Below are 24,393 nucleotides of genomic sequence, written 5' to 3'. Positions count from 1 at the left end.
TATGTAAGTCTCCCAAGTAGCTAGGACTACAGGTGTACACCACCATGCCCAGCTAATTTCTGTATTTTTTGTAGAGATAGGTTTTCGCCATGTTGCCCAGGCTAGTCTCGAACTCCTGAGCTCAAGTGATCTGCTTGCCTCAGCCTCCTAAAGTGCTGGGATGACAGATGTGAATCACCATGCCTGGCCTGGACCCTGACATTTTCATGAACGTGATCTCATTTACATCATCAACAAGGTTATTAGGAGGCAAGACAGACAGTATTTATCTTATTTTCCAATGCCGATAAAGAACTTATTAGCTGGGCGTGGTGGCGTGTGCCTGTAATCCCAGGTACCCGGGAGGCTGAGGCAGAAGAATCCCTTGAATTCGGGAGGCAGAGGTTGCAGTGACCCGAGATCACACCACTGCACGCCAGCCTGGGTGACAGAGTGAGACTCCATCTCAGAAAAGACAAAAAAAAACTTAAACATATAATGGAAGATGGGCATGCTAAATAAGCAAATTAAAAGTCTGACTACACTAATGGTCTAAAAATTATCTTTGAAAAAACCCTGGCCTTGAGAGTGACCCCTCTCCAGTGACTAATATTCCTATTGATTCACCTGTACAACAAATTGTTGGTTGGAAGAGTTTCTCCCAAGGGCTGGCCCGAAGATAGTTACATGAACCAGAAGGAACATCTTACAGTCATGAGGGAAGGAAAAGGTTTGAGAGAAACCTTACCTTTTGGTCAAGGTCACTGGCTAGGAACTTGATTGCTACAGGTTCTGGGAGGTGTTTTTTGGTCTTTTTGGTATTCCATTTTTGAATAAGCTCCTCTGGCTGGCAAGAGGCAAAGAGTAATCCAAAAATCTGGGCTGCTGTGAGCCACACCCAGTTGTGTGGATGTCTCAGGTGAGAATGCACATGACCTAAGGGAACCAAAAAGCATTCGTGGATGTCACATGGCCTTCCTGATTAGAGGTAAATATGACTAAGTTAAGCATTTACAGAGTATTATGTGTTTGGAGTGGGGAACCAAAGATGAACAAAATAAGCCAATGGCTGGGAAGTGGGGGCAGGGGATGAAAAGAGATTGGTTAATGTGTACAAAAATAGAATTAGACAGAAGGAATAAGTTTAGTGTTGGACAGCACAGTAGGGTGACTATAGTTAACACTGATGTACTGTACATTTCAAAATAGCTGGAAGATTTGAAATGTTCCCAACACAAAGAGAGAATAAATGTTCAAGGGGAAGGATATTCTCATTACCCCAATTGGATCATTGGACATTGTATGCATGTATCAAAATATCATAGATACCCCATAAGTAGGCATAATTATGTATCAATTTAGAAAAAGACAAATAGTCCTTGCTTCTTAGAAGCTCACAGGAGCTAGAGAGAAGTGAGGTGGGAGAGGTACTGGAAACGACTAGAAAACCAACTCCTAGAGTGGTTAAATGACTCTAATGGGGTATAAACAGCCCTCAAACAGACCAGTTCCATAAGAACTAGTTTCAGATTCAAGGGAGATAAGGTGACATTAACAGTTACATTTTCTTTTTTTTCTTTTTTTCTTTTTTTCTTTTTTTTTTTTTTTTTTTGCGACAGGGTTTCATTCCCATTGCCCAGGCTGGAGTGCAGTGGTGTACTCTCGGCTCACTACAACCTCTGCCTCCTGGGTTCAAGCAATCCCCCTGCCTCAGCCTCCTGAGTAACTGTTACTACAGGTACTCACCACCACACCCAGCTAATTTTTGTATTTTTAGTAGAGACAGGGTTTCATCATGTTGGCCAGGCTGGTCTCAAACTCCTTAAGTGATCCACTTGCCTCAGCCTTCCAAAGTGCTGAGATTACAGGTGTGAGCCACTGCGCCTGGCCAACAGTTACATTTTCTAAAGTGAGTAATGTAAGTATGTATATAGGTACAGGCTTGTTTCTAATCAGCAGAATTGGTGGCTCCAAGTAGCTGCCTGTAAAGCTATCATTTACTTACTGAAGGTTTTCTATATGCCAGGGACAGGGCTAATTGTGTTACATGTATTATCTCATTTAGACCTCATAACAATTCTGTGACATTGGAATTATAATTTCCATCTTACAGATGAAGAAACAAGTGTTCCAGAAAGGCTGTGTGACATGCTAAGCTATAACAGGCAGAGCCAGGCCTGGGCCCTAGCTTGATCTGACCTTCAAACTCTTAATTCTTCAACATTTGGCTACGTGGCCATTCTCCATACACCACACTCAGAAAGTTACTTTTTATAGAGATGGGGTTTCACCATGTTGCCCACGCTGGTCTTGAACTCCTGAGCTTAAGCAATCTGCAAGCCTCAGCCTCCCAAAGTGCTGGGATGACAGGCATGAGCCTCCATGCCCAGCTGAGACCCTAACATTTTCATGAATATGATCATATTTAACCATCAACAAAGTTCTTAGGAGGCAGCACAGACAGTATTAATCTTATTTCCCAATGCTGGTAAAGGACTTAAACATATAATGGAAGATGGGCATGCTAAATACGCAAATTAAAAGTCTGACTACACTAATGGTCTAAAAATCATCTTTGAAGAAAACTTGGCGTTGAGTGTGACCCCTCTCCAGTGACCACCACTCCATTGAGACCCAAACTTCCCCTTCCCTGCTGTATCTCCCCTCTGTGTAAAGGAAAAAAAAGAAAAAAAAGTTTTAGGCTGGGTGCAGTGCCTCATGCCTGTAATCCCAGCACTTTGGGAGGCCGAGGCAGGTGGATCACGAGGTCAAGAGATGGAGACCATCCTGGCCAACATGGTGAAAACCTGTCTCTACTAAAAAATACAAAAATTAGCTGGGCATGGTGGCACGTGCCTGTAGTCCCAGCTACTCAGGAGGCTAAGGCAGAAGAATCACTTGAACCCGGGAGGCAAAGGTTGCAGTGAGCTGAGATCACACAACTGCACTCCAGCCTGGCGACAGAGTGAGACTCCATCTCAAAAAAAAAAAGTTTTATAATGTGGGTTTTGGGGAACAGGATGGATTAACCATGTCATATCTCAGTTTTAGTCTTTGCTGCTATATTTCATAGACATGTTTTTACTTTTGATCTACATGAATCTTTGTAATAATCTGGCCATGTTGCAATGAAGCCACACCTGAGAAGGTCATACAGTAACCTTGTTATTTCTCACAAATCTGAGTTCTGGCTCTTAAACCAGGTGAATACTTTATTTCAGTTAACAACAGACCACATAAGACGTGGTCCCTGCTGGGCACAGTGGCTCATGCCTGTAATCCCAGCACTTTGGGAGGCTGAGGCAGGTGGATCACCTGAGGTCAGGAGTTCAAGACCAGCCTGGCTAACATGGTGAAACCCATCTCTACAGAAATACAAAAATTAGCCGGGTGTGATGGCTCACACCTGTAATCCCAGCACTTTGGGAGGTCGAGGCGGGTAGATCACCTGAGGTCAGGAGTTCAAGACCAGCCTGGCCATCATGGTGAAACCCCATCTCTACAAAAATACAAAAATTAGCCAGTATGGTAGCATGTGCCTGTAATCCCAGCTACTTGGGAGGCTGAGGCGGAAGAATCACTTGAGTCCGGAAGGCGGAGGAGGTTGCAGTGCGCTGAGATCATGCCATTGCACTCCAGTCTGGGTGACAGAGCGAGACACTGTCTCAAAAACAAACAAACAAACAAAAAAAGTGGTTCCATAAGATTATAAAACAGTTTGGCACTACTCATTAAAAAAAAATACACACTGTATTTTTACTGTACCCTTTCTATTTTTGGCTGTGTTTAGATTCACAATGACCCTGTTACGAATGCCTACAGTGTTCAGTACAGTACATGCTGTAAAGGTTTTTAGCAACAGGCTGGACCATATAGTCTAGGGGTGTAATAGGCTATACCATCTAGATTTGTCTAAGTATACTGTTATGAAGTTCAAACAACAAAATCGCATAACAATATATTTCTCAGAATGTATCTCTATTGTTAGGTGATGCGCAACTGTGTGACAACTTGTGAAATCATTTAGTAAATAATGGCATATGTACATAATGGACTACTATATAGCTATTTAAAAGGATATCTACTAGGTGTCTTATAGATAGTAATATGCTTACTTAGGTACAAACAGGATATCAAAGTTTATATGGAACTAAGCAACCTCTCAAAAAAACCCTATGCCTACTGAATAAAAAGAAAGACTGGATGGAAATACAGACCACAAGTACATACATCAAAATAATACATTGTACACCATAAATATATACAGTTTTTACTTGTCAGTTGTACCTGAGGGAAAATAAATAAATAGGAAAAAAAGAGACACATATCTGAAATTATTAAGTACCAAACAGGACTTTGAAAGGTATTACTTATGAAATCATAGATACTTTTTTTTTCAGAAGGGAACATTTTCACTGTGATCACTCTGATAGAACCTTTTAAGTTTTTTCTCATGGACTCTTTTCCTGACATTGTATACTTTCTGAAGTATTCATATTCAAATTTCTCAAATCTACTTTCAGTAATTCTTGACAACAAATGTGTTTGATTTAAATAAAAAAGGAAATACTTACTCCAGATTTTACTCAAAGTCTCAGCGGGTTTGGTAAACTGAATAATATTACATTCCTTGATAAGTTTAGTTATCAGTGTAAGAAAACTAAACAGAAGGCGATCTGCAGCTTTTTCTTCAGTTTCTTCCATGATCTAAAAACAAGGCGGATGTAAATCAATGAAAACAACAATCTGAAAGTATCTGATGGACAATTTTACTCCAGCACGTCAATCCACCCGTTTCTGAACCTCCCTCGGCACTCCTGACATTGTGGGCCAGATGATCCTTTCCTGTGGGGGCTGCCATGTGCACTGTAGGATGTTACCAGCATCCCTGCTTCTCTATGCTCTAGATCCCAGTAGCACCTCCACCCTCCAGTTGTGACAATCAAAAATGTTTCCAGACATTGCCAAATGTCACCTGGGGGGGTAAAATCGCCTGAGTTGAGAACCTTTGATCTTCATATACCATGAAGATACTTTAACTTTAATCCCCCAACCCCCCATTTTTTTTTGAGTCAGGGTCTTGCTCTGTTAGCCAGGCTGGAGTACACTGGCACGGTCCCCCTGCCTCAGCCTCCTGAAAAGGTGGAAATACAGGCATGCGCTACCATGCCTGGCTATAATGCTCATTTTAAAAAGTTCCAATTACACTGAATTTTTGCTTTTATGATAAAGGACACTATTTGAACACAAATATTTAATTGATTAGCTATAAATAGCTATAGCTATAAATGTAAATATTTAACCTATAAGCTGATATCTAATCTGTTAGCTACATCACCTCAAGTAAAACTATAAGTTAGAAAAGTTTTATTCCCTAGCAAATTACTTACATCTTTAAAGTTTTCAGGATCAATTTCCTTTTCAATCACAGGAAGGACAGTTCCAAGTCTTTTCTCAAAATCAACTCCTTCACTTTCCACAAACAAGCCACAGATCAGGGCAGCAAGTTGTCTATTTAAGCGCTACCAAAAATAAACCACAAGACAATGTCAAGAGAACTTGGGAGGCCTTTACTGAAACTGTAAAATAAAGGTGGGCGTTATTTTGTCCTCAACATTCAGAGAAAATAAACATTTCTTTCTGATGCCAGAAATCAGTAAATTATGGAGCTTTGATGGCCAATATACAAAATGTGGGGAAATTTTTACACTCAAGAATAACATTTTAAAAAGAGGCATTATTATTATCCAGTGAATACTTTAATTTTTTTTTCCATTTTTAATTAAAAGGAAATGGAAAGAAGTCTCATGCCCACCCCACATTAAGTGGGTATGCAACAAGTTACTCATTAACACAGGGCACATGTTGTTTATGTTTCACAAAGATGGGCCAACAATGATGGTGGCAGAGGTAACAAGTGGATAAAAGGATAAAAATTACATTTCAGTAATCAAATATGCAAAACTGGAAACAAAGGTATTCATCATTAGGAGCTGGTTAAGTAAATTATGTTACATTCATGTAGTGGAATACTTTCCTAACAATAACGTAGTAGGAATACGGGTGATTTTTATATTACTTTCTATAACTTCTTACACTTTGGGAAACTTTAAGAATATACTATTTGCATAATCAGACAAAAATAACACTATTTGGGAAAAAAACCAATTCAACAGTGTATGACATACATTCTTACTTAAACTATGATCCCAAAGCTAGGACTTGTCACTGAACTGTGACTAAAAGCAATGCATACCTTTTTTGCTCCAAACCAAGTGGTAACCATATCAAACAGCCAATCTTTTTTCTCGAGGCTGATTTTACCAAGTAGGGACTTGATTGTCATGGATGCCATCTTTTTGCACGTGGCAGAGTCATCATTGATCGTCATTAGACAAAGAGGGATAAAGAACATTCCACAGTTCTCATGGAGCAGCCCCTAAAAGAAAAGAGGCACGTGCGAGCACTCAGAATGGAATTCCTACAGATGCTCTAGCAAAGGGGGACTGAGGACTTCCAGGAGTCGTGGGGCTTATCTCTGGGGTCACAGTACCTGAGGGAACGTGTCAAAGAGATAGGCGATCATTTCCAAGGTGGACTCTCTCCCGGTCTCATGTTCGTAACTAGGGGAAAGACATTAGGTGGATTTGTTAGTATCTTCTAAATTTACAAATAATTATTTTAAAAATGAAAATATTGTATCAAGGTGTCAGTTTACTTCTTTAAAAAATGGAAAATGCTCTGTTTTCCTAATTTTAATGCTTGTATGTATCCATTAAGCTATCATTGTACAGTTTTAAATGTAAGTGTGTCAGATTTCAACATTCTCCTAAGTGGACTCTTATGACAATCAACGGTTAAACTAGATTGAAAAGCAACTCAGAGAACGGCTATATGAAGCCAAGCACAATGTCTGATTATCAAGTCAATGAGTCATATAACAGTATGCTCAGAGAATGTACCATTATACTTAGGCCCCATCCTTTTTAAGACAGCCGCCATGTTAAAGGGAAGGAAGAAACTACCCTCCGCCCCTGTGTAGTTAACAGCTTAAGCTTACTTCAGTTGAGCGAGCATGAATTCCAAGTTTGGTCTCAATTTGTCACCCAGGGGATAGTCAAGAATATATTTCAGAAAAACCTAGGAACAAAAGTCACACAGATGATTATTTGGATCTCAGCTCTAGTACTGCTGTTTCCTAAGCTGCTTTCTGGAACTCACTGGTAGGTTATAAAAACTTTACAGAATGGCAATCAATCAGGCTTTCCAATGCACTCCAGCTAAATCTGCCTATGAAGTCAATAGCAACTGTGACCCTTCATTTCTCCCACCATTTATCTGGTCCTGCCCTATGTGCCTGACAGAGGCAAGCCCTGGCCTGCCACTGGCACTGGTTTAAGACTTCAAATCTAAGCCCACAGGTTGGAAGCTGATCTCTCTGTGACAGGTGGTGACAGGTGTACCACAGTATGGACTGTGGTCCAATCTGGTATCTCCCCTTCAACAAGAATAACAACATAGTGATAATATCAATACTGATAATAATAACTAATGCATTTACTAAAAACCCTCTATGTGCCAAGCACTGCGTTAAGTGTTTCTCAGTTAAATCTCATCATTCCCTTAAGAAGTTCGTGATAATAGCCCATTTTCTAGTTGAAGGGAATGAAGTTGGCCGAGACAATAAGAAACTTGTTCATGTGACACTGCCAGAATTCCATGCCTAGTCTGTGTCCAAAGGCTGCACTTTCAAACCACTATGGTATCTAGCCTCCTTTATTAATAAACTGTGAGAACTAAGCGACATCATTCAAGTTTCCAAGGCCTGCCTTTCCCTCGCGGTAAAATGGGGATACCGTTTCTTCTGAAGGGTACCTGTAAACAGAGGTCATGCATTTAAAGTGCTAGGCACACAGCTAGTGCTTAATAGCAGCTGACCCTTCTTCTTCCTAATAGTGGCCAAGCAATTATTTCCAGAGACATGCATCTTCCCTTCCACCCTGGCCTCCTCAGCAGCCCAAACCCACCTGCAACCCTGAGTTCCTATTTCCAATTTAGACCTTTCCACCTCTTTGGGCACAGTATGTGCTCATAAAATTAGAGATTGACAGATGTATAGATATAAACCTGATCCTGTCACTCCTCTCCCTAAGGATTTAAAAGCTCCTTGCTATTCTTAGAACAAAGCCCCACCAGGCACCATGGCTCATGCCTGTAATCCCAGCACTTTGGGAGGCCAAGGTGGGTGGATCACGAGGTCAAGAGATCAAGACCATCCTGGCCAACATGGTGAAACCTCATCTCTACTAAAAATACAAAAATTAGCTGGGCGTGGTGGTGCATGCCTGTAGTCCCAGCTACTCAGGAGGCTGAGGCAGGAGAATCACTTGAACCTGGGAGGTGGAGGTGGCAGTGAGCCGAGATCACGCCACTGCACTCCAGCCTGGCGACAGAGTGAGACTAAGTCTCAAAAAAAAAAAAAAGAACAAAGCCCCAAATCTTTAACAAGACCACAAGGTCCTGCCCAACCTGGCTCCCCACCCCTCAATTCACTTACCTGTGTTGAGCTCCTCAACCAAGCTAAGCTCTCACTCACCTCAAGCCTCTACTGCCCCCTCACCTTGAAAGCTAAGCCTTTTTCTTCCTTCAAATTTTGGCCTGCCTGTCAGTCCCCAGAAAAGCCTCCCCTGACCACCTGCACCAGGACGCACAAGTCTCAGCATAAAGCAACAATACGACACAAGGTAGTCTTCAGAATTCAGCCAATGTTGACACCTCTGCCACAAAGATGCGGCAGGGCCCAGCCCTTGCTATGGGGATAAGTGCTCTCTACAAACCTGTCTGCACTGGACCCTGGCAGGTTCACTTTGTGCAGAGACTGCCAACTTGGATACTTTCCGCATGACGTCATCGATTTCTGGGACCAACAGCTTTCTTGATAAAATTGCCTAAGATACAAAAGGAAAAGACATTCTCATTTCATGTGTTTTGCTGCAGATGCGTGGAAGCAGATTTGATGCTAAAGCAACCACAGGACATTTTCAAACACAAGAAAGTATCTTCAAAAGAAAAAGGATACACGCTTAAGCACAAAGAACACACAACACTTAAACATACACTTCAAATGGGTAAAAATGGTGAATTTTTTAAAATGGTGAGTTTTATGTTATGTACATTTTACTACACTAAGAAGAAAAACATATAAATAAAAACAGAATACCTGTATTTGTACAGAATTCCCCGGAAATGTTAATACAGAGCTCACATTTAAACATTTTTCATAAGCAAATGTTCGCCTGTAATTGACCCACCAAAATCATAATAATCTTTACAAATTACTCAATTTCAGAAGTCTACGGCTAGTCAAAACACTATGATCTATGTGTTCAAAATATCTGCTGTGAAACTCATAAACCGTAACAGTCAACATTCTGGTGACACCATACCTTCAGAAGACCAAAGGCAGTGGCTTGTCTTGAAGTATCATAAATGTCCTCCTCAGCATAGGCCAGTAGAACTTGGAGCTGTTTTTCAGTTATCTGGTAAGACTTGACTTTCTTGACAAGTATGGTCACACACTGCAAGTTACAATAGTGATGTTAACAGCCAGCACATCCCACAGTTGGGATCCAGTGAAATGACAAGGACTTAACACAACACACAAGTATGCTTTTCCACACAGGGTGCCAGCCCTCTAGCCTTGGCAAATTACTCCGGAAAAAATTTTGGCCATAACCACAAAGGGCAATGGGGAAAACTAACTTTGATGTTAATCCTGGTTCTAGCTTTTTATGAGTCAGGGTCTCGCTCTGTCACCCAGGCTGGAGTGCAGTGATGTGATCATAGCTCACTGCAGCCTCTAACTCCCGTCAAGTGATCCTCCTGCCTCAGCATCCCAAGTAGCTGGGACTACAGGTACACATCACCATGCCCAGCTAATTTTTTTTTTTTTTTAATGTAGACACGGGGTCTCGTTATGCTGACCCAGCTGGTCTTGAACTCTTAGGCTCAAGTAATCCTTCCACCTCAGCCTCCCAAAGTGCTGGGATTATAGGTACAAGCCACTGCATCCGGCTCCATCCTGGCTTTTTCCAAGTGCAAGTGAAGACATCTCACCTTGAAACAATTGACCACAAGGTGGAAGTTCTGGCCCCTGGCGGCCCCGAGCTTTGCATAGTCCTTCAGCAGAAGGAAGAGGTGTTTTGTCAGCTGCTCTGCTTTTGTTTCTATGGAAGGTAGCGGGAACCTCAAGACCCAGATGAGGCACTGTAAAGCACCTGTGATCACCTGAAAAAAACAAAACAAAACACCACCAACTTGTGATGTGACCGAATCCAACTATGCAGCACCTGAGGCTATGCAGACTCTTTAAATGATTGTGCTGAATAAATAAGATGCTAAGCGCAGCCCACTCTGGAAGAACTGTGCCCAAAATATAAGAAGATAAAGACATTTACAATTCCTGGTTGTAGAAGAATTTATTGCTTATCCGTAACAATGGATCCTTATGATGGTAGATCATGAGGAAATAACAAAAGGCACCATATTCTTTTTACAATTTAATCTTTGTTTAAACATTTTTGGGCTGGTCTTGAACTCCTGGGCTCAAGCAATCCCCCTGCCTCAGCCTCCCAAGTGCTGGGGTCATAGGCCTGAGCCACCATGCCCGGCCATATTTTTAACCTACTTATAGGGGTTTATGGAGGTTATATGATTTGGATAGGTTGGTCAATTTTACAATTTTTTTGGAAAAATACATCTTAAATGACTTTTCTGTTTTCTAGAATGGTACTTTAATGTAATCTACTCTTACTAAGCTTGAATTAGGTATACAAGGCACTCTACTGGGTATTATAAATACAAAGATAAAAAGGATACCATCTCTGCATTTATGCAGCAGACAGTTAACTCAGAAATTAGGCACGGGAACAATTGACTATCATTTAATATAGTTAAGTGCTATGGCAAAAGATATGGGAAAAGTGTGCTGAGATCCCTGAACCTCTAAGGCCAAACCTTTGAAAGCACCGGGATCAGCTAGTTCAGCTCCATCTAATAACACCCGTGCTGCTCTGGCTGCTGAGAGCTCTTCAGTGGGCTGGATTAAGACACAGAAGAGCGAGCTTGGGAGTCGGAAAGACCTTGGCTTACATCCCAGCTCTGCAACTGATTACCTGTTTGACTCTAGAGATGTTACTTAACCTCTCGGCACCTAGGTTCATAGCCTAGATCTGTACCTAGGCCCTCGCCCTAATTTTCTCATTTATAAAACATAAATAGTAAGAATATATGCCTCAGGGTTTGTTGTGAGGATCAGAAATAATGTTCTTGGGATTCATAGCACGGAGCAGTAATAGTGACAAAGGTGATGATGATGATTGGTAAGGGGACAAAATCATTCACCCTCATGAAGTTGTGAGGATCCAGTGAAATACTTAAGGTACCTAGGAGGGCTTTTAGAACTGTTAAAGGCTATCCAAATTTATAGAATTAGTAAATTGAGAAGCGATTTAATGTAGCAAATAGTGGTGGTTCACGATGTCATAAATCTCTTTAAAAACTCAATAATCTCGGCCGGGCACGGTGGCTCATGCCCGTAATCCCAGCATTTTAGGAGGCCAAGGAGGGCGGATCATCTGAGGTCAGGGGTTCGAGACCAGTCTGGCCAACAAGATGAAACCCCGTGTCTACTAAAAATACAAAAGTTAGCCGGGCGTGGTGGTGTGCATCTGTAGTCCCCGCTACTTGGGAGGCTGAGGCAAGACTGAGGCAGGAGAATCCTTTGAACCTAGGAGGTGGAGGTTGCAATGAGTCAAGATTGCACCACTGCACTCCAGCCTAGGTGACAAAGCGACACTCTGTCTCAAAAAAAAAAAAAAACCCAAAAACCCCAAAAAACCCAAAAAATCCACCAACCAAACAAAAAAACCTCAATCATCTCATAAAGCTTGAGCCCAAATACAACCATTAGGTATTCTGCAAAACATAGATCTTCTGAAGAAATAAATGCTCCAATGCAGAGTGCAAACCGATGCTTACCTTTACATCCATGGAGCCCAGGCAGTCTATGAGGAGAGACACAAAAGGATCCAGCATTTCCAGGACATGTTCACCTGAAGACTTGATCTTGGAAGCCTTCAGACTCAGATGCAGCAGCTAAGAGAGTTCAAACAGGTATTTCACATTAGTTGCCCATTAGACCAGATGAGTTAGGTAAATGTGAAATGATGTTTAGAGAAAAGCAAGAAATATTAAGATACTTCTATTAAAAATGATAAAAAATTTTTAAGGAATGACAAACTGCCTGGGAGGGTCTCAGTAAGTCAAAGTGAGAGCTCGCTGTGCAGCTGAGATGCTACCACTGTTTACCAGTCAATTTTCTCAGCATCTACTGTGATTCCAGGCACTGGCTCAGTACGCAGGATATGGCAATAACCAGGATGGACATGGTCTCTGTCTTGATGGATCTTAGCCAGACTCTAAGGAAATGATGATGTGTACAGGTAGGGTGCTTTGAGAGTTCTGTGGGAATCTTTGTAGAGCAAAGAGTGGGCGGTGAGTTCCTAGGGCAGGAAAGAGTATGGTGACTTTCTAGATGGGAAGGGAAGCCAGGGTGGCTGGAACGTGTGTTAGAAAAATGCGAGTCAATGAAGGGTTTTAAAAAGGAAATGATTAGATTTATGCTTTTAAAAGCTCACCATCTTTTATTTTATTTATTTATTTTTTTTTAGAGACAGGGTCTCACCATATTGTCCATATTGGAGTGCAGTGGTGCGTTAATAGCTCACTGCAGCCTCAAACTCCTGGGCTCAAGTGATTCTCCCACCTTAGCCTCCTGAGTAACTAGGACTACAGGTACGTGCCATCATGCCTGGCTAATTAAAAAATATTTTTTTTTTTGTAGAGATAGAGTCTTGCTATGTTGCCCAGGCTGGTTTCAGACTCCTCTCCTCAAGTGATCCTCCTGCCTTAGCCTCCCAAAGTGCTGGGATTATGGGTGTGAGCTACCATGTCTGGCCACTCACCATCTCTTAAAAAAATTCAAAGTAGTTCAGAGGGACTCATGGGCAAAGCATCAGTAAGACCTTAATACATATTAGAGCAGAATCATTAATTCTGGGACAGTTACATCTTCAAATGTAAGTGCTGCAAGAGATAAATAGTAAATGGACCAATGCACCTGTAAAAAAAAAAAATCTAAAATGTATTTACAGTAAGGCATTTCCAATGGAAGTGAGCAGTACTAGAAATTCAACAGAAGATTAAAAGGTACAGACTCCCTGAAAGTAGCAAGTCTCATTTTAAGGTTAATTCTTACCCGAAGCCCGGACTCAATAAATATGTGCATGTTGGTTTTCCTGCTCACAACAGCTTTCTGTCCACCTCGAACTGGAGTTGGGGGAAGCAGAAGGCAGCTCTGGGGTGGTAGACGTGGATCTGGTGCTGGGGCTACTGGATTTCTGTCAATCACGTGGCATGAGAAGAGGGTAAAGAACACTGTCAGCTGCATTCCAAGAAGTTAGAGTGGCCCTTCTAAAGTGACGAGAGCCCAGCACTAAATAATGTGCCATTTGCTTGGGTTCTGCCCCTCCCCGAACCCCCAAACCATGAGACACAGAAGAGATTATTAGGCTGTTGACTAAGGTTACTAGGACAACATATTTATATTAGGATCAACAGCAGGATACTCCCTTGTTTGATTTCTGAAAATAAATGCCAACGAGTCTCTCTTAGACCATAGAAGCAAGACCAAAATGAAGTTTACTAATATATAAGATTTTGTTTTTTGAGACCGTCTCGCTCTGTTGCCCAGCCTGGAGTACAGTGGCGCGATCTCGGCTCACTCCAACCTCCGCCTCCCGGGTTCAAGTGATTATCCTGCCTCAGCCTCCTGTGTAGCTGGGATTACAGGTGCCCAGCACCATGCCTGGCTAATTTTTGTGTTTTTAGTAGAGAACGGGGTTTCACCAAGTTGGCCAGGCTGGTCTTAAACTCCTGACCTCAGGTGATCTGCCCTCCTCAGCCTCCGAAAGTGCTGTGGGATTACAGGCATGAGCCACTGTGCCCAGCCTATAAGATATTTTAAAATCTTTTAAGGTCTCAATCTCTGTTTAATCAGAATACAAGATACAGATTTAAAATCTATCCTATCTTTGAATCAATAAATCTTTTTAAAAAATGGTATCAGGGAAATGCCAAAATAATTGGCTGTTGTCACTGCTACCTCATTTACGAGAAAATCTCATGTTGAAATGTATCACACCATAAAGTACCATCTGAGAACTCAGGTGGATATAATTTTATTTTTTACTAAAGCAAATTATTAAAACAACCCACAGAATGGCTTATCAGACGCAGAGACCTAAATGACAGTTTGTTTTTTTTCCAACTTACTTTTCTTTCTCTGTTAACAGGGGAAGATTTTCACTGATCAAACCATAACTGAGTAATAGAATGGATTCAGCTGTCATTTCCTGATTTACAATTAATCCCACTGTGATTCGGCGTAAAGTTTCATGAACCTTCCGGGCCAGTTTCAAACTCGTGGTATTTTGTAAGATCTAAAGGCAAAACATAAATGTCATGCTGAGATGACACAGAAATGCATTTTGATTTGTCATAATGGCAGTTTTCTTTTCTATATTAGCTTTCTAATATACATTTGGCTTTCTCCTAATTAAAAAGCATTCTTAATATAATTTCAAACACAGATATAACATATAAGGTGAAAGTTAACTATAATCTCAATCCCAGGAAGAACCACTGTGCAGGCTTGTGAGCCTCGGGGTTTCCTCCACTCCCTCCCTGTTCTCTGCTGGTGAGGCCTCAGGGCACAATGCCAGAGATATGAGACTTCTAAGTTAACATCAACTCTCCTGGTACATTAACAGGGGTGACTTAGAGGCAAACACACACACACACACAACACACACACACACAATCAACAAAATGTGTTCACTCCTCATAGAAAACCACGAGAATGAAGTGCTACTATGGCCAAGCCTCAGGGTCTGATATCAATTATTGGGCCAAATCAGAGGAACCTAATAGGAACCAGGATCAGCAACCTCAGGAAATACTTGGTGCTTCAGAGCTATTATCTTGCATGAGACATGGTATTAACTCTCAATACCTTGGAGGGACTTTGTAATATACATCACGGATATATGTGCTCTGTTGACTCTTTTTCATCCTGAAAATGCATCTAACATTCTAAGATAAGGCTCAGATAAAACTAAATGCATTCTAGGAGTAATTATGGAGTTCATCTAGCACCAGAACATTTAGACCTAATGTAATTCATGTCAACAGATAGTGCTCTTTGCTCTAGTTTTAATACACAAAACTAATAAATTAATAACATTTACTGGATGTTCACCTCTGCAACAGGCACAGAAATCAATAGGAAGGTGGGTAAATTACATTCCCTGATCTTCAGGAGGCAGAATGAAACCATGGTAGGAATGTGAACTTGGATCAGAAAGATCTGGAACTAAACCCTAAACCCTGACTTTTCTCTTTAACCATGTTCCTTTCTACCTTTCCAAGCCTGAATTTTCTTATTTGTAAAATGGAAGTACCATCAATCTCACAGGGTGTGCAGATTAGGAGAGATAATGTAGCAGTGCTTAGAATATAGTATGTCAATAAATGCCAGTTTTCTTCCTCTTGGCAACCTGGAAGTGGCAATTTGTCCAAAGGCTTTCTAATATGTATTTACTCCTAACTAAAATGAATTTTTTTGTAAATGTAAATATACATTTTTAAATAGAGACAGGGTCTTGCTATGTTACCCAGGCTGGTCTCAAACTCCTGGGCTCAAGCAATTCCTCCCGCCTTGGCTTTCCAAATTGCTGGAATTACAGGTGTGAGCCACCATGCTTGGCCTAAAACAAATTCTTAATAAAATTTCAAACATGGACATAACATATAAGGAAATGTTACTCACAACCTCAACCTCAAAGATAAGCACTATGCGGCTTGTGTGCCTCTGGATTTCTTCATGTTCTTAGCTGCTGACTTGACCCAGCTATAATATTCACCTGCACTCAATTCTTGTTGCCTTTCTTTCTCATCTCATGGTTTACATAGGGGACTATGATTTTTGAATCAAAGCATTCACTCACTGGCCATATGGTCCTGGGGCCCTATCACCAAAGGAAATCATGGGTGATCAAGAACAGTGTTTCAGTTTGCCCCGCATGGTTCCTTTTAGGAACTCATGAGACTGTAAAGCTGTGATCTCCTGAATTGCATTTACGTCCTTACCTCTTTTAATGGAAGGATGAGTTTTGTAACCTGATCTTTTCCTACAAACTTGCCGAGGATTTCATAAGAGTCGTAACTTTTGCTTCTTCGTGCTTCCATGACTTTGGAGAGGATCTGCTTTACTTCCTTCTCTTCAGCAACAGCACCAAACAACTCATGGTTAAAAATCTTTGGAAGAAAAAGGACAAATGGCAATTATATGCACTCAGCAAGATATGCCAACATAAGCAGTCACTGAAAAAAGGCCCTGGTATGTCCAAATCAAAGAAATGCAAGTTGGACTGGACTCAAATTAGATGGAAGAAATTTCTTTTAGAATGCACTTGTTTTCAATGCAATTTAGGGACCAATTACTAAAAAAACAAACACATAAGAAACACTTAAAGGTGATACTAACGGGAAACAAAGAAAAATCCTTCACAGATGTACATATATAATTGTATGACTTTACAGACAGTTACTTCTTTTTTGATGTACCAAAGAGTAGCTTAATTTCCCTTCAAGAAGTTCTCAGAATATTTGCAATCTAATTAATTATTTACATTCTAATTATAAACTACAAATATTTGCAATCTAATTATTAGTCTAATTAATTACCTTATTTTTTGAGACAGAGTCCCACTCTGGCACCCAGGCTGGAGTGCAGTGGCATGATCTCAGCTCATTGCAACCTCCAGCTCCTGGGTTCAAGCAATTCTTGTGTCTCAGCCTCCTAAGTAGCTGGGATCACAGGCATGTGCCACCCCACCTGACTAACTTTTGTATTTTTAGCAGAGACGGGGTTTCACCATGTAGCACAGGCTGGTCTCAAACTCCTGGTCTCAAGTCATCCACCCACTTCAGCATCCCAAAGTGCTGGGATTACAGGTGTGAGCCATTGTGCCTGGCCTAATGTAAATATTTAAATTGAGATTCAAAATGTTAGTGTCTACATTTTAAAACAAATGAACAAAAGGTTATGTAGCAAATTTATTATCTTCACAATGGTAGCCTCCAAATTAACACACTATCCAATTTTGTTTTGTTTTGTTTTGTTTTTTTGAGACAGAGTCTCACTCTGTTGCCCAGGCTGAAGTGCAGTGGCGCGGTCTGTGCTCACTGCAACCTCCACAGCCCAGGTTCAGGGGATTCTCCTGCTTCAGCCTCCTGGGTAGCTGGGATTACAGGTGCACACCACCATGCCTGGCTAGTTTTTGTATTTTTGTTAGAGACGGGGTTTCACCATGTTGGCCAGGCTGGTTTCAAACTCCTGGACTCAAGTGATCTGCCCACCTCAGCCTCCCAAAGTGCTGGGTTTACAGGCATGAGCCACAGTGCCCGGCCCAATTTTAAAAGTTATTATTAATTTCCGACTGTATTATAAATAAAGCTCCTGTGAACATAACTTCTTTCTTAAAAATAGATTCTTAGATGTGACTGAAAATCTTTTCTCATTTCAAAAGCTCTTGATACAAAATGGCAACTTACTTTCCGGAAAGATCATATCAATTTATGACCTCCTTGCAGTGACAGAGTGCCCATCTCGCTTTAGTCTTAGCTCTTTAAACCTCTGCTAATCTAAAAGATGAGGTGTTACATTATTTTCATTTTTATGGGCTATTATTATTTCTTATTTGGTGAATTGATTTTTTTGTGTCGTTGGCCCACTTAAAAAAAAATTAGAATTCGTTTCTGTAAGTCTTACCTCAATCATTATATCTAAACAAGAGTCCAAATCTCCGACCTGCAGCTTATTGGTGAGGCCTTGCAGCAGCATGTGAACGGTGAAAGTCAGCACATGGACCTAACATGAGACACACAGCAACAACATGAATATTAACAATGTCACACTAGGAAAACATAAGATCTAGGAAGCACTGCAAAGAGAACACCCAGAGTTTATAAGTCTTTTATTGCCAGGAGAAGCTTCGACAAATGACACATAGTTATTTCACTATCTAAAATCTTGTAACCAAATGATCACTTTGTACCAAAGGTGTTCAGAAACCCACTACCATTCTTAGGATCTATTGTTGTGACTAAACCAGGCCAGTGATTTATAAAGAAAGGCACAAGAGTCTTGAACTTTATTTTTATTTATTTATTTATTTATTTATTTATTTTTGAGACAGAGTGTTGCTCTTGTAGCCCAGGCTGGAGTGCAATGGTGCGATCTTGGCTCACTGCAACCTTCGTCTCCCGAGTTTAAGAGATTCTTCTGTCTCAGCCTCCCGAGTAGCTAGGATTACAGTCACCCGGCACCATGCCTGGCTAATTTTTTTGTATTTTTAGTAAAGATGGGGTTTCATCATGTTGGCCAGGCTGATCTCGAACTCCTGACCACAGGTGATTTGCCTGCCTCAGCCTCCCTAAGTGCAGCGATTACAGGAGTGAGCCACCATGCCTGGCCAAGAGTCCTGAACTTTAAAGAAAGAAGACCAACCTGTGAATTAAGGAGCTTGCCCATGTTGAATGTAATCAAAGCTTGTAAATAAAATATTATGAAGGAAACAAGTTTTTGCACCCAACAAAAATCAAGCTGATGTTTTCTGAGAGCTTACTACAAGGTAGGTACTATATTAATACCTTACATGTATTAAATCATTTAAGCCTCACTCATCCAATCTATGGAGTAGGTACTACATCATCAGCAGTTTTTAGATGAGGAAGCTGAGGCACAAAGAGGTCATAGGTAGGAACTGGTGGAGTGAAGATTAGAAACCAGAGTCCCAGGCTCCACAACAGGTTATCCTGCCTCTCAAGCTTTTTGAATTCTTTATGCTGCTTCTAGTGCTGTGAAATTAACAAGGTAAATATCAGATAATGGTTATAGGCTAAGGAAACATTTAGTTGTCAAAACGTAGACTGGGTCTTAAACGCATAGTTTCTTATGTACCTTCTTGTGATCTTTTATTTTTTTTGGAGGCAGAGTCTTGTTCTGTCACCCAGGCTGGAGTGCAGTGGTGCGATCTCAGCTCACTGCAACCTCTGCCTCCCGGGTTCAAGAAATTCTTATGCCTCAGCCTTCCGAGTAGCTGGGATTACAGGCATGTGCCACCATGCCAATTTTTATATACAGATATTTTTTAGTAGAGACAGGGTTTCGGCATGTTGGCCAGGCTGGTCTTGAACTCCTGACCTCAAGTGATCTGCCCACCTCAGCTTTCCAAAGTGCTAGGATTACAGGTGTGAGCCACAGCATTCGGCCCCTACTTGTGATCTTTAAGTACTTTTATATATAGACGGTTCCTGACTTACAATGTTTTGATCTATGATTTTTCAACTTTATGATGGATTTATTGGGACACTGTCTCATCATAAAAGTCAAAAAGCACCTGTATTTGAAATGTTTGCTGTGAAATTAACATACATATTTTGAGACAGGGTCTTGCTATGTTATCATGCTGGTTTTGAACACCCTGGGCTCAAGGTGTTCACCTCCCACTTCGGCCACCTGAGTTGCTGGCACTAAAGGTACACACCACTGTGCCCAACTTTCCTGTAACTGTAAAAAATCCTTTTGGTGGAGGTGAGGATGACGAGTGATGCTCGAAGAGAACAATTTTGGTACAGTCTACATGATTAACACTAAAGCTGAAATCAGTTGTTCTCTCAACTCTAATTTAGTTATTTTAACTAATAATGGGATAGACTTGAAGAACAGATGGTTAGAGAAAAAAAGGGCTACTCATTTAAACGCCTCAGGTGTTCCTTAAAAATGTGTGCATGAATCCTCAAGAACAGAGATGTATTCCTCCTTGTATGTCCAGTTCTCAATATACCATGTCTCGCAATGCTGTGGTGGTGGCAGTGGCCTTGAAACAGGGAAGGGCAGGAGCTACAACTCTGGGAGGGGAAGCTTCCTCTCCATTCATTGGAACTACAGTTCTGAGAGGGTTGGCCTAGTCTAGTTGCTTTTCTCTTTCTGTGCTGCCATTGCTTGGCCCCTGACATGGGCACAGCTGCAGGAGGCACATGGCAGAGTGGGAAAAATAAAGCCCCAGTTTTCTAGCTGAAAGACTGAAACAAATGCAAAAATTAAGTGTCAGCAAAGAAACAGAAGATCTAAAGAAAAAAATAAATGAAAATTTTAGAACTGAAAAACCCAAAAACTGAAATAAGAAACTCATTGGATGAGCTCAACTGCAGAAAGATATGAAAGAGGGAAGAGTCAGTGAAGCTGCAGATAGACTGAAAGAAATTATCAACCTAAACAGAGTGGAAGAAGAGCAATATATATATATATATATATATATATACACACACACACACACACACACACACACACACACACACACACATACACACACACACACACACAGCCTCAGGAACCAGTGGGAGAAAAATAAACATTCATTTCACTGGAGTCCCAGGAGAGAAGAAAGAGTGCACTGCAGGAAATTTACTTTAAAAAATACTGGGGCTGGGTGCAGTCGCTCACGCCTGTAATCCCAGCATTTTGGGAGGCCAAGGCAGGCAGATCTCTTGAGGCCAGGAATTTGAGACCAGCCTGGGTAACACGGTGAAACCCCATCTCTACTAAAAATACAAAAAAATTAGCTGGGCATGGTGGCTCATGCCTGTAATCCCAGCTACTTCGGAGGCTGAGGCATGAGAACTGCTTGAACCCGAGAAGTGGAGGTTGCAGTAAGCCAAGATCGCAGTGCACTCCAGCCTGAGCAACAGAGCAGGACTCTGTCTCCAGAAACAAAAGACAACAAAACAAAAAAACAAAGAAATACTGGCCGAAGTCTTCAAATTTGGTCAAGAAGCTCAGAAAATGCCAACCAGAGTAAACCAAAGAAATCCACACTTAGACACATCATGATCAAACTGCTGAAAAATAACGATAAAGTCTTTAAAGCAGCCTGAGAAAAACAGCACATTAGTAAGAGGGGGACAACAAATTAAATAACTCATCAGAAAGGTAGGAAGGGATGCTTCATAATCTATAAGTGTGATGGTTGGGTTTCTGTGTTTATGTGTGAGATATGTCTCCCTCAACCTTGTTACAACAGTTGGGCATTATCTGCCTGATGTGGGAAAAAAAAGAAAAGAAAACAAAGGCTGGAAGGAAATAGAACAATATTTTTAAAGGAAAGAACTAAACAGCTAAAAAGAAAGAACTGTTAAAGTGAAATTATATATCCAGCAACAATATGTTTCAGGAATGAAGGTAAAAGGAAGACATTCATAGAAGAAAGAAAACTAACAGAATCTGTTCCCATCATGCCTGCTCCACCGCATTGCTAAAGGACACCCTCTAGACTACGGCAAAATGATATTAGAAAGAAGTGTGGAAATTCAGAAATGAAGGAAGAACAGCAGAAATAGTAAATATCTAGGTAGAACAGACTACTCTCCTCTTGAGTGCTTAAAACTTGTTTGACAATTATAAGCAAAAATTATAACATTGCCTAATGAAGTTTTCAATGTACGGAGACGTTAATACATAAAGAGCTAAAATACAAAGGGTGAAGGGCAAAGGGCCATACAGGGTGATATGGTTTCTACATTCCACTTGAATTGGTAAAATACTGATTCTCAGTAGACTATTGAAATATATGGTAATCGATAGAGCAACTACTAAAAATCTATACAAAGAAAGATAGTCTAAATGAATATGACATTTCTTAGTGTGTTAGACTTACAGTCTGTAGACTAGGAACCTTACCCATCAACAAACTAGGATGTACAAAGTAAAGCTAACTACCAGGAGTCTTAATCATGTAGACTGTACCAAAATTGTTTTCTTTGAGCATCATTCTTCATCCCCACCCCAACAAGTAACATGGCTGCTTACTTGAAAAGAAGCTGCAGCGTTCCTCAAACTTTAAATCACCCAGGGATCATATGAAAATGCAGTTTCTGTAGGGTCAGGTGTAGGACCTTTAAATCCTACATTTCTCACAACCCCCCAGATGCTGCTGATACTGTCTGTCCAGGTGCCATGCTTGGAGCAGCGAGGGGCTAGATACCACATAACTACTTGGAGTGCTGTATATTCCACTTGGCGCTCTTATTTTATTTTTTGAGACAGGGTTTCACTCTGCAGCCCAGGCTGGAGTTCTGTGGCACGATCACAGCTCACTGCAGCCTTGACCTTCCAGGCTCAAGCAATCCTCCCACCTCAGCCTCCTGAGTAGCTGGGACCACAAACGTGTGCCACCAAACTTGGCTATTTTTATTATTAGTTTTTGTAGGGAAAAGGTCTCACTATGTTAACCAGGCTGGTCTTGAACTCCTGGCCTAAAGTGATCCTCCCGTCTTGGCCTCCTAAAGTGCTGGGTATACAGGCATAAGCCACTGCACCCAGCCCCTTATTTTGTAATTTACATTTTATATTCCAACTCTTAAACAGATGTGTATGTTCTTTATCATTCACACCAGTGATAATAGTCAATACACATCCCAAAAGAATTATATTAAGAACTCCGAGAATATAAAACTTGATATGAAGTAATTTGAGAGAAAAAGATAGGTCATGTAACCCAGGCCTATAAGCATCTTTTAAAAATCAGATATAGGAACTATTTAAACAACAGATTTCCTTAATACTAAGTGGAAACTTTTGAATATTACTGCTCAGTGTTTCAGTGGATCAAATTTATTAAAGACAGGCCCGAAGTTCCATAACTTACAATGTTCAAGCTGCAAATATTTTAACTCCAATACAACTTGAATATAAAGCACAAGATGCAATTTACCTGGTATCCACGGACAAGAGTAGTCTGTAATTCTTTTAAAACATATTGGAGGAAGTGCACACCAAGATCCTCTATTATTTTCGCAAGAGTGCTGCGTGCAATGTCTCTGATTTCTTGGGCTCTGTTCTTGAGTAGGGCACACACTTTCAGCAAAATACTAGAAAATGAGAAGTTGAAAAATGACTAATCAAATAAACAGAAGCAATTAAACATACACATATCCTTTAGTCTCTTAATTACTCGTAACTCAAATTTTCCTGTTAAGATTCGAAACCACAGCAAGTTATGACAGTACTTTTTCCTCTTCCTGACAAAAGAGACTCAAAAGTAAGGAAGAAAAGAACCAATTTTTGAGTTTCACTAAACTTCTAATTTGTTAAAAAACATACCTTGGCAGATTAGCTTCCATAACTTCTTGTGGAAGGGACTGCATTAGTTTAACCATGGCAAAAGCTAATGGAACTCGAACGACTTCCTCATCATTCACAACCTTTGACTTGACAAGCTTGTGTTCTTCTTCCCTTTTAGTCTGTAAGAAAAATTTAGGTTAAGCTAAAATGAAAATAAATGGATCAGTGATCTACCAACACTGCAACTTTGTATTTGAAAGGCAAGTTTTTCTAGAAGGATGGATGATCATAAAAAGAAGAAAGAAAAGGCTGGGTGCGGCGGCTCATGCCTGTAATCCCAGCACTTTGGGAAGCCGAGGTGGGCGGATCACCTGAGATCGGGAGTTTGAGACCATCCTGACCAACCTGGAGAAACCCCGTCTCTACTAAAAATACAAAATTAGCCGGGCATGGCGGTGCATGCCTGTAATCCCAGCTACTTGGGAGGCTGAGGCAGAAGAATTGCTTGAACCTGGGAGGCGGAGGTTGTGGTGAGCCGAGATCGTGCCACTGCACTCCAGCCTGGGCAACAAGAGGGAAAGTCCATCTCAAAAAGAAAAAGAAAGAAAAGAAAAACAGCTCTTTCTATAGATCTTAAGCCCATTTCTAAGTTTATTTAAAAACAAACCAAATATCCAATTTGAGGATAACCCTCTAAAAATTATCAAAATAACAGGTGTAAGAATGTTCTACTTTTCGAAGAAGCCATGAGAAAAAAATAAAGCCAGATTTTCACCAATGTGGGTTAAGACTGCTGTCAAGTATAGGAAACTCATATAAAACGTGTGTCGGTGGGAACTGTCAACTGTGTGAGTGACACTGTTAGTATATAATAAATACAGGGCCTCAAATAAAGGTTTATTTACAAATATATAAATTTGTATTACAAATATACAAAATATAAATAAATATTTACAAATATACAAAATATAAATCAATATTTTATACCAGGAGTTAGCAAAATTTTTCTGAACAAGGCCATATAGTATTTGTGGCTTTATGGGCTCTGTTGAAGTTTCTCAACTCTGCTGTTGTGATGAAAAGGCAGTACTAAACACTACGTAAACAAG

At 40.7% G+C, this 24,393-nt stretch overlaps 1 protein-coding gene, 1 long non-coding RNA gene and 1 other non-coding gene across 3 annotated transcripts in view; 2 read left to right on the top strand and 1 right to left on the bottom strand.

The window, feature by feature from the left end:
• Positions 1-24,393, bottom strand: part of UTP20 (UTP20 small subunit processome component) — a 107,821-nt gene that overhangs the window by 6,327 nt on the left and 77,101 nt on the right. The window contains exons 42-57 of the mRNA XM_003832597.4: positions 23,324-23,463; positions 22,935-23,091; positions 17,933-18,031; positions 16,249-16,416; positions 14,374-14,540; positions 13,298-13,439; positions 12,019-12,135; positions 10,096-10,266; positions 9,426-9,557; positions 8,817-8,927; positions 7,040-7,119; positions 6,533-6,602; positions 6,236-6,418; positions 5,370-5,501; positions 4,554-4,686; positions 728-915 (exon numbers count right to left, since the gene is read on the bottom strand). Of these exons, the coding sequence (XP_003832645.3) occupies positions 728-915; positions 4,554-4,686; positions 5,370-5,501; positions 6,236-6,418; positions 6,533-6,602; positions 7,040-7,119; positions 8,817-8,927; positions 9,426-9,557; positions 10,096-10,266; positions 12,019-12,135; positions 13,298-13,439; positions 14,374-14,540; positions 16,249-16,416; positions 17,933-18,031; positions 22,935-23,091; positions 23,324-23,463 (2,190 nt within the window). The remainder of the gene's footprint in view (positions 1-727; positions 916-4,553; positions 4,687-5,369; positions 5,502-6,235; positions 6,419-6,532; positions 6,603-7,039; positions 7,120-8,816; positions 8,928-9,425; positions 9,558-10,095; positions 10,267-12,018; positions 12,136-13,297; positions 13,440-14,373; positions 14,541-16,248; positions 16,417-17,932; positions 18,032-22,934; positions 23,092-23,323; positions 23,464-24,393) is intronic.
• On the top strand, positions 12,130-14,586 carry LOC134728496 (uncharacterized). Its single transcript, XR_010108943.1, has 2 exons — positions 12,130-12,834; positions 14,394-14,586. It is a non-coding gene; the product is annotated as an uncharacterized LOC134728496 (long non-coding RNA).
• On the top strand, positions 21,165-21,266 carry LOC112436839 (small nucleolar RNA U13). The gene has a single exon (XR_003025521.1). It is a non-coding gene; the product is annotated as a small nucleolar RNA U13 (small nucleolar RNA).

The sequence above is a fragment of the Pan paniscus genome, chromosome 10 (genome assembly GCF_029289425.2).
Source record: "Pan paniscus chromosome 10, NHGRI_mPanPan1-v2.0_pri, whole genome shotgun sequence".
In the NCBI taxonomy this organism is placed as follows: Eukaryota; Metazoa; Chordata; class Mammalia; order Primates; family Hominidae; genus Pan; species Pan paniscus.
This window is presented reverse-complemented; position numbering and strand designations above follow the sequence as displayed.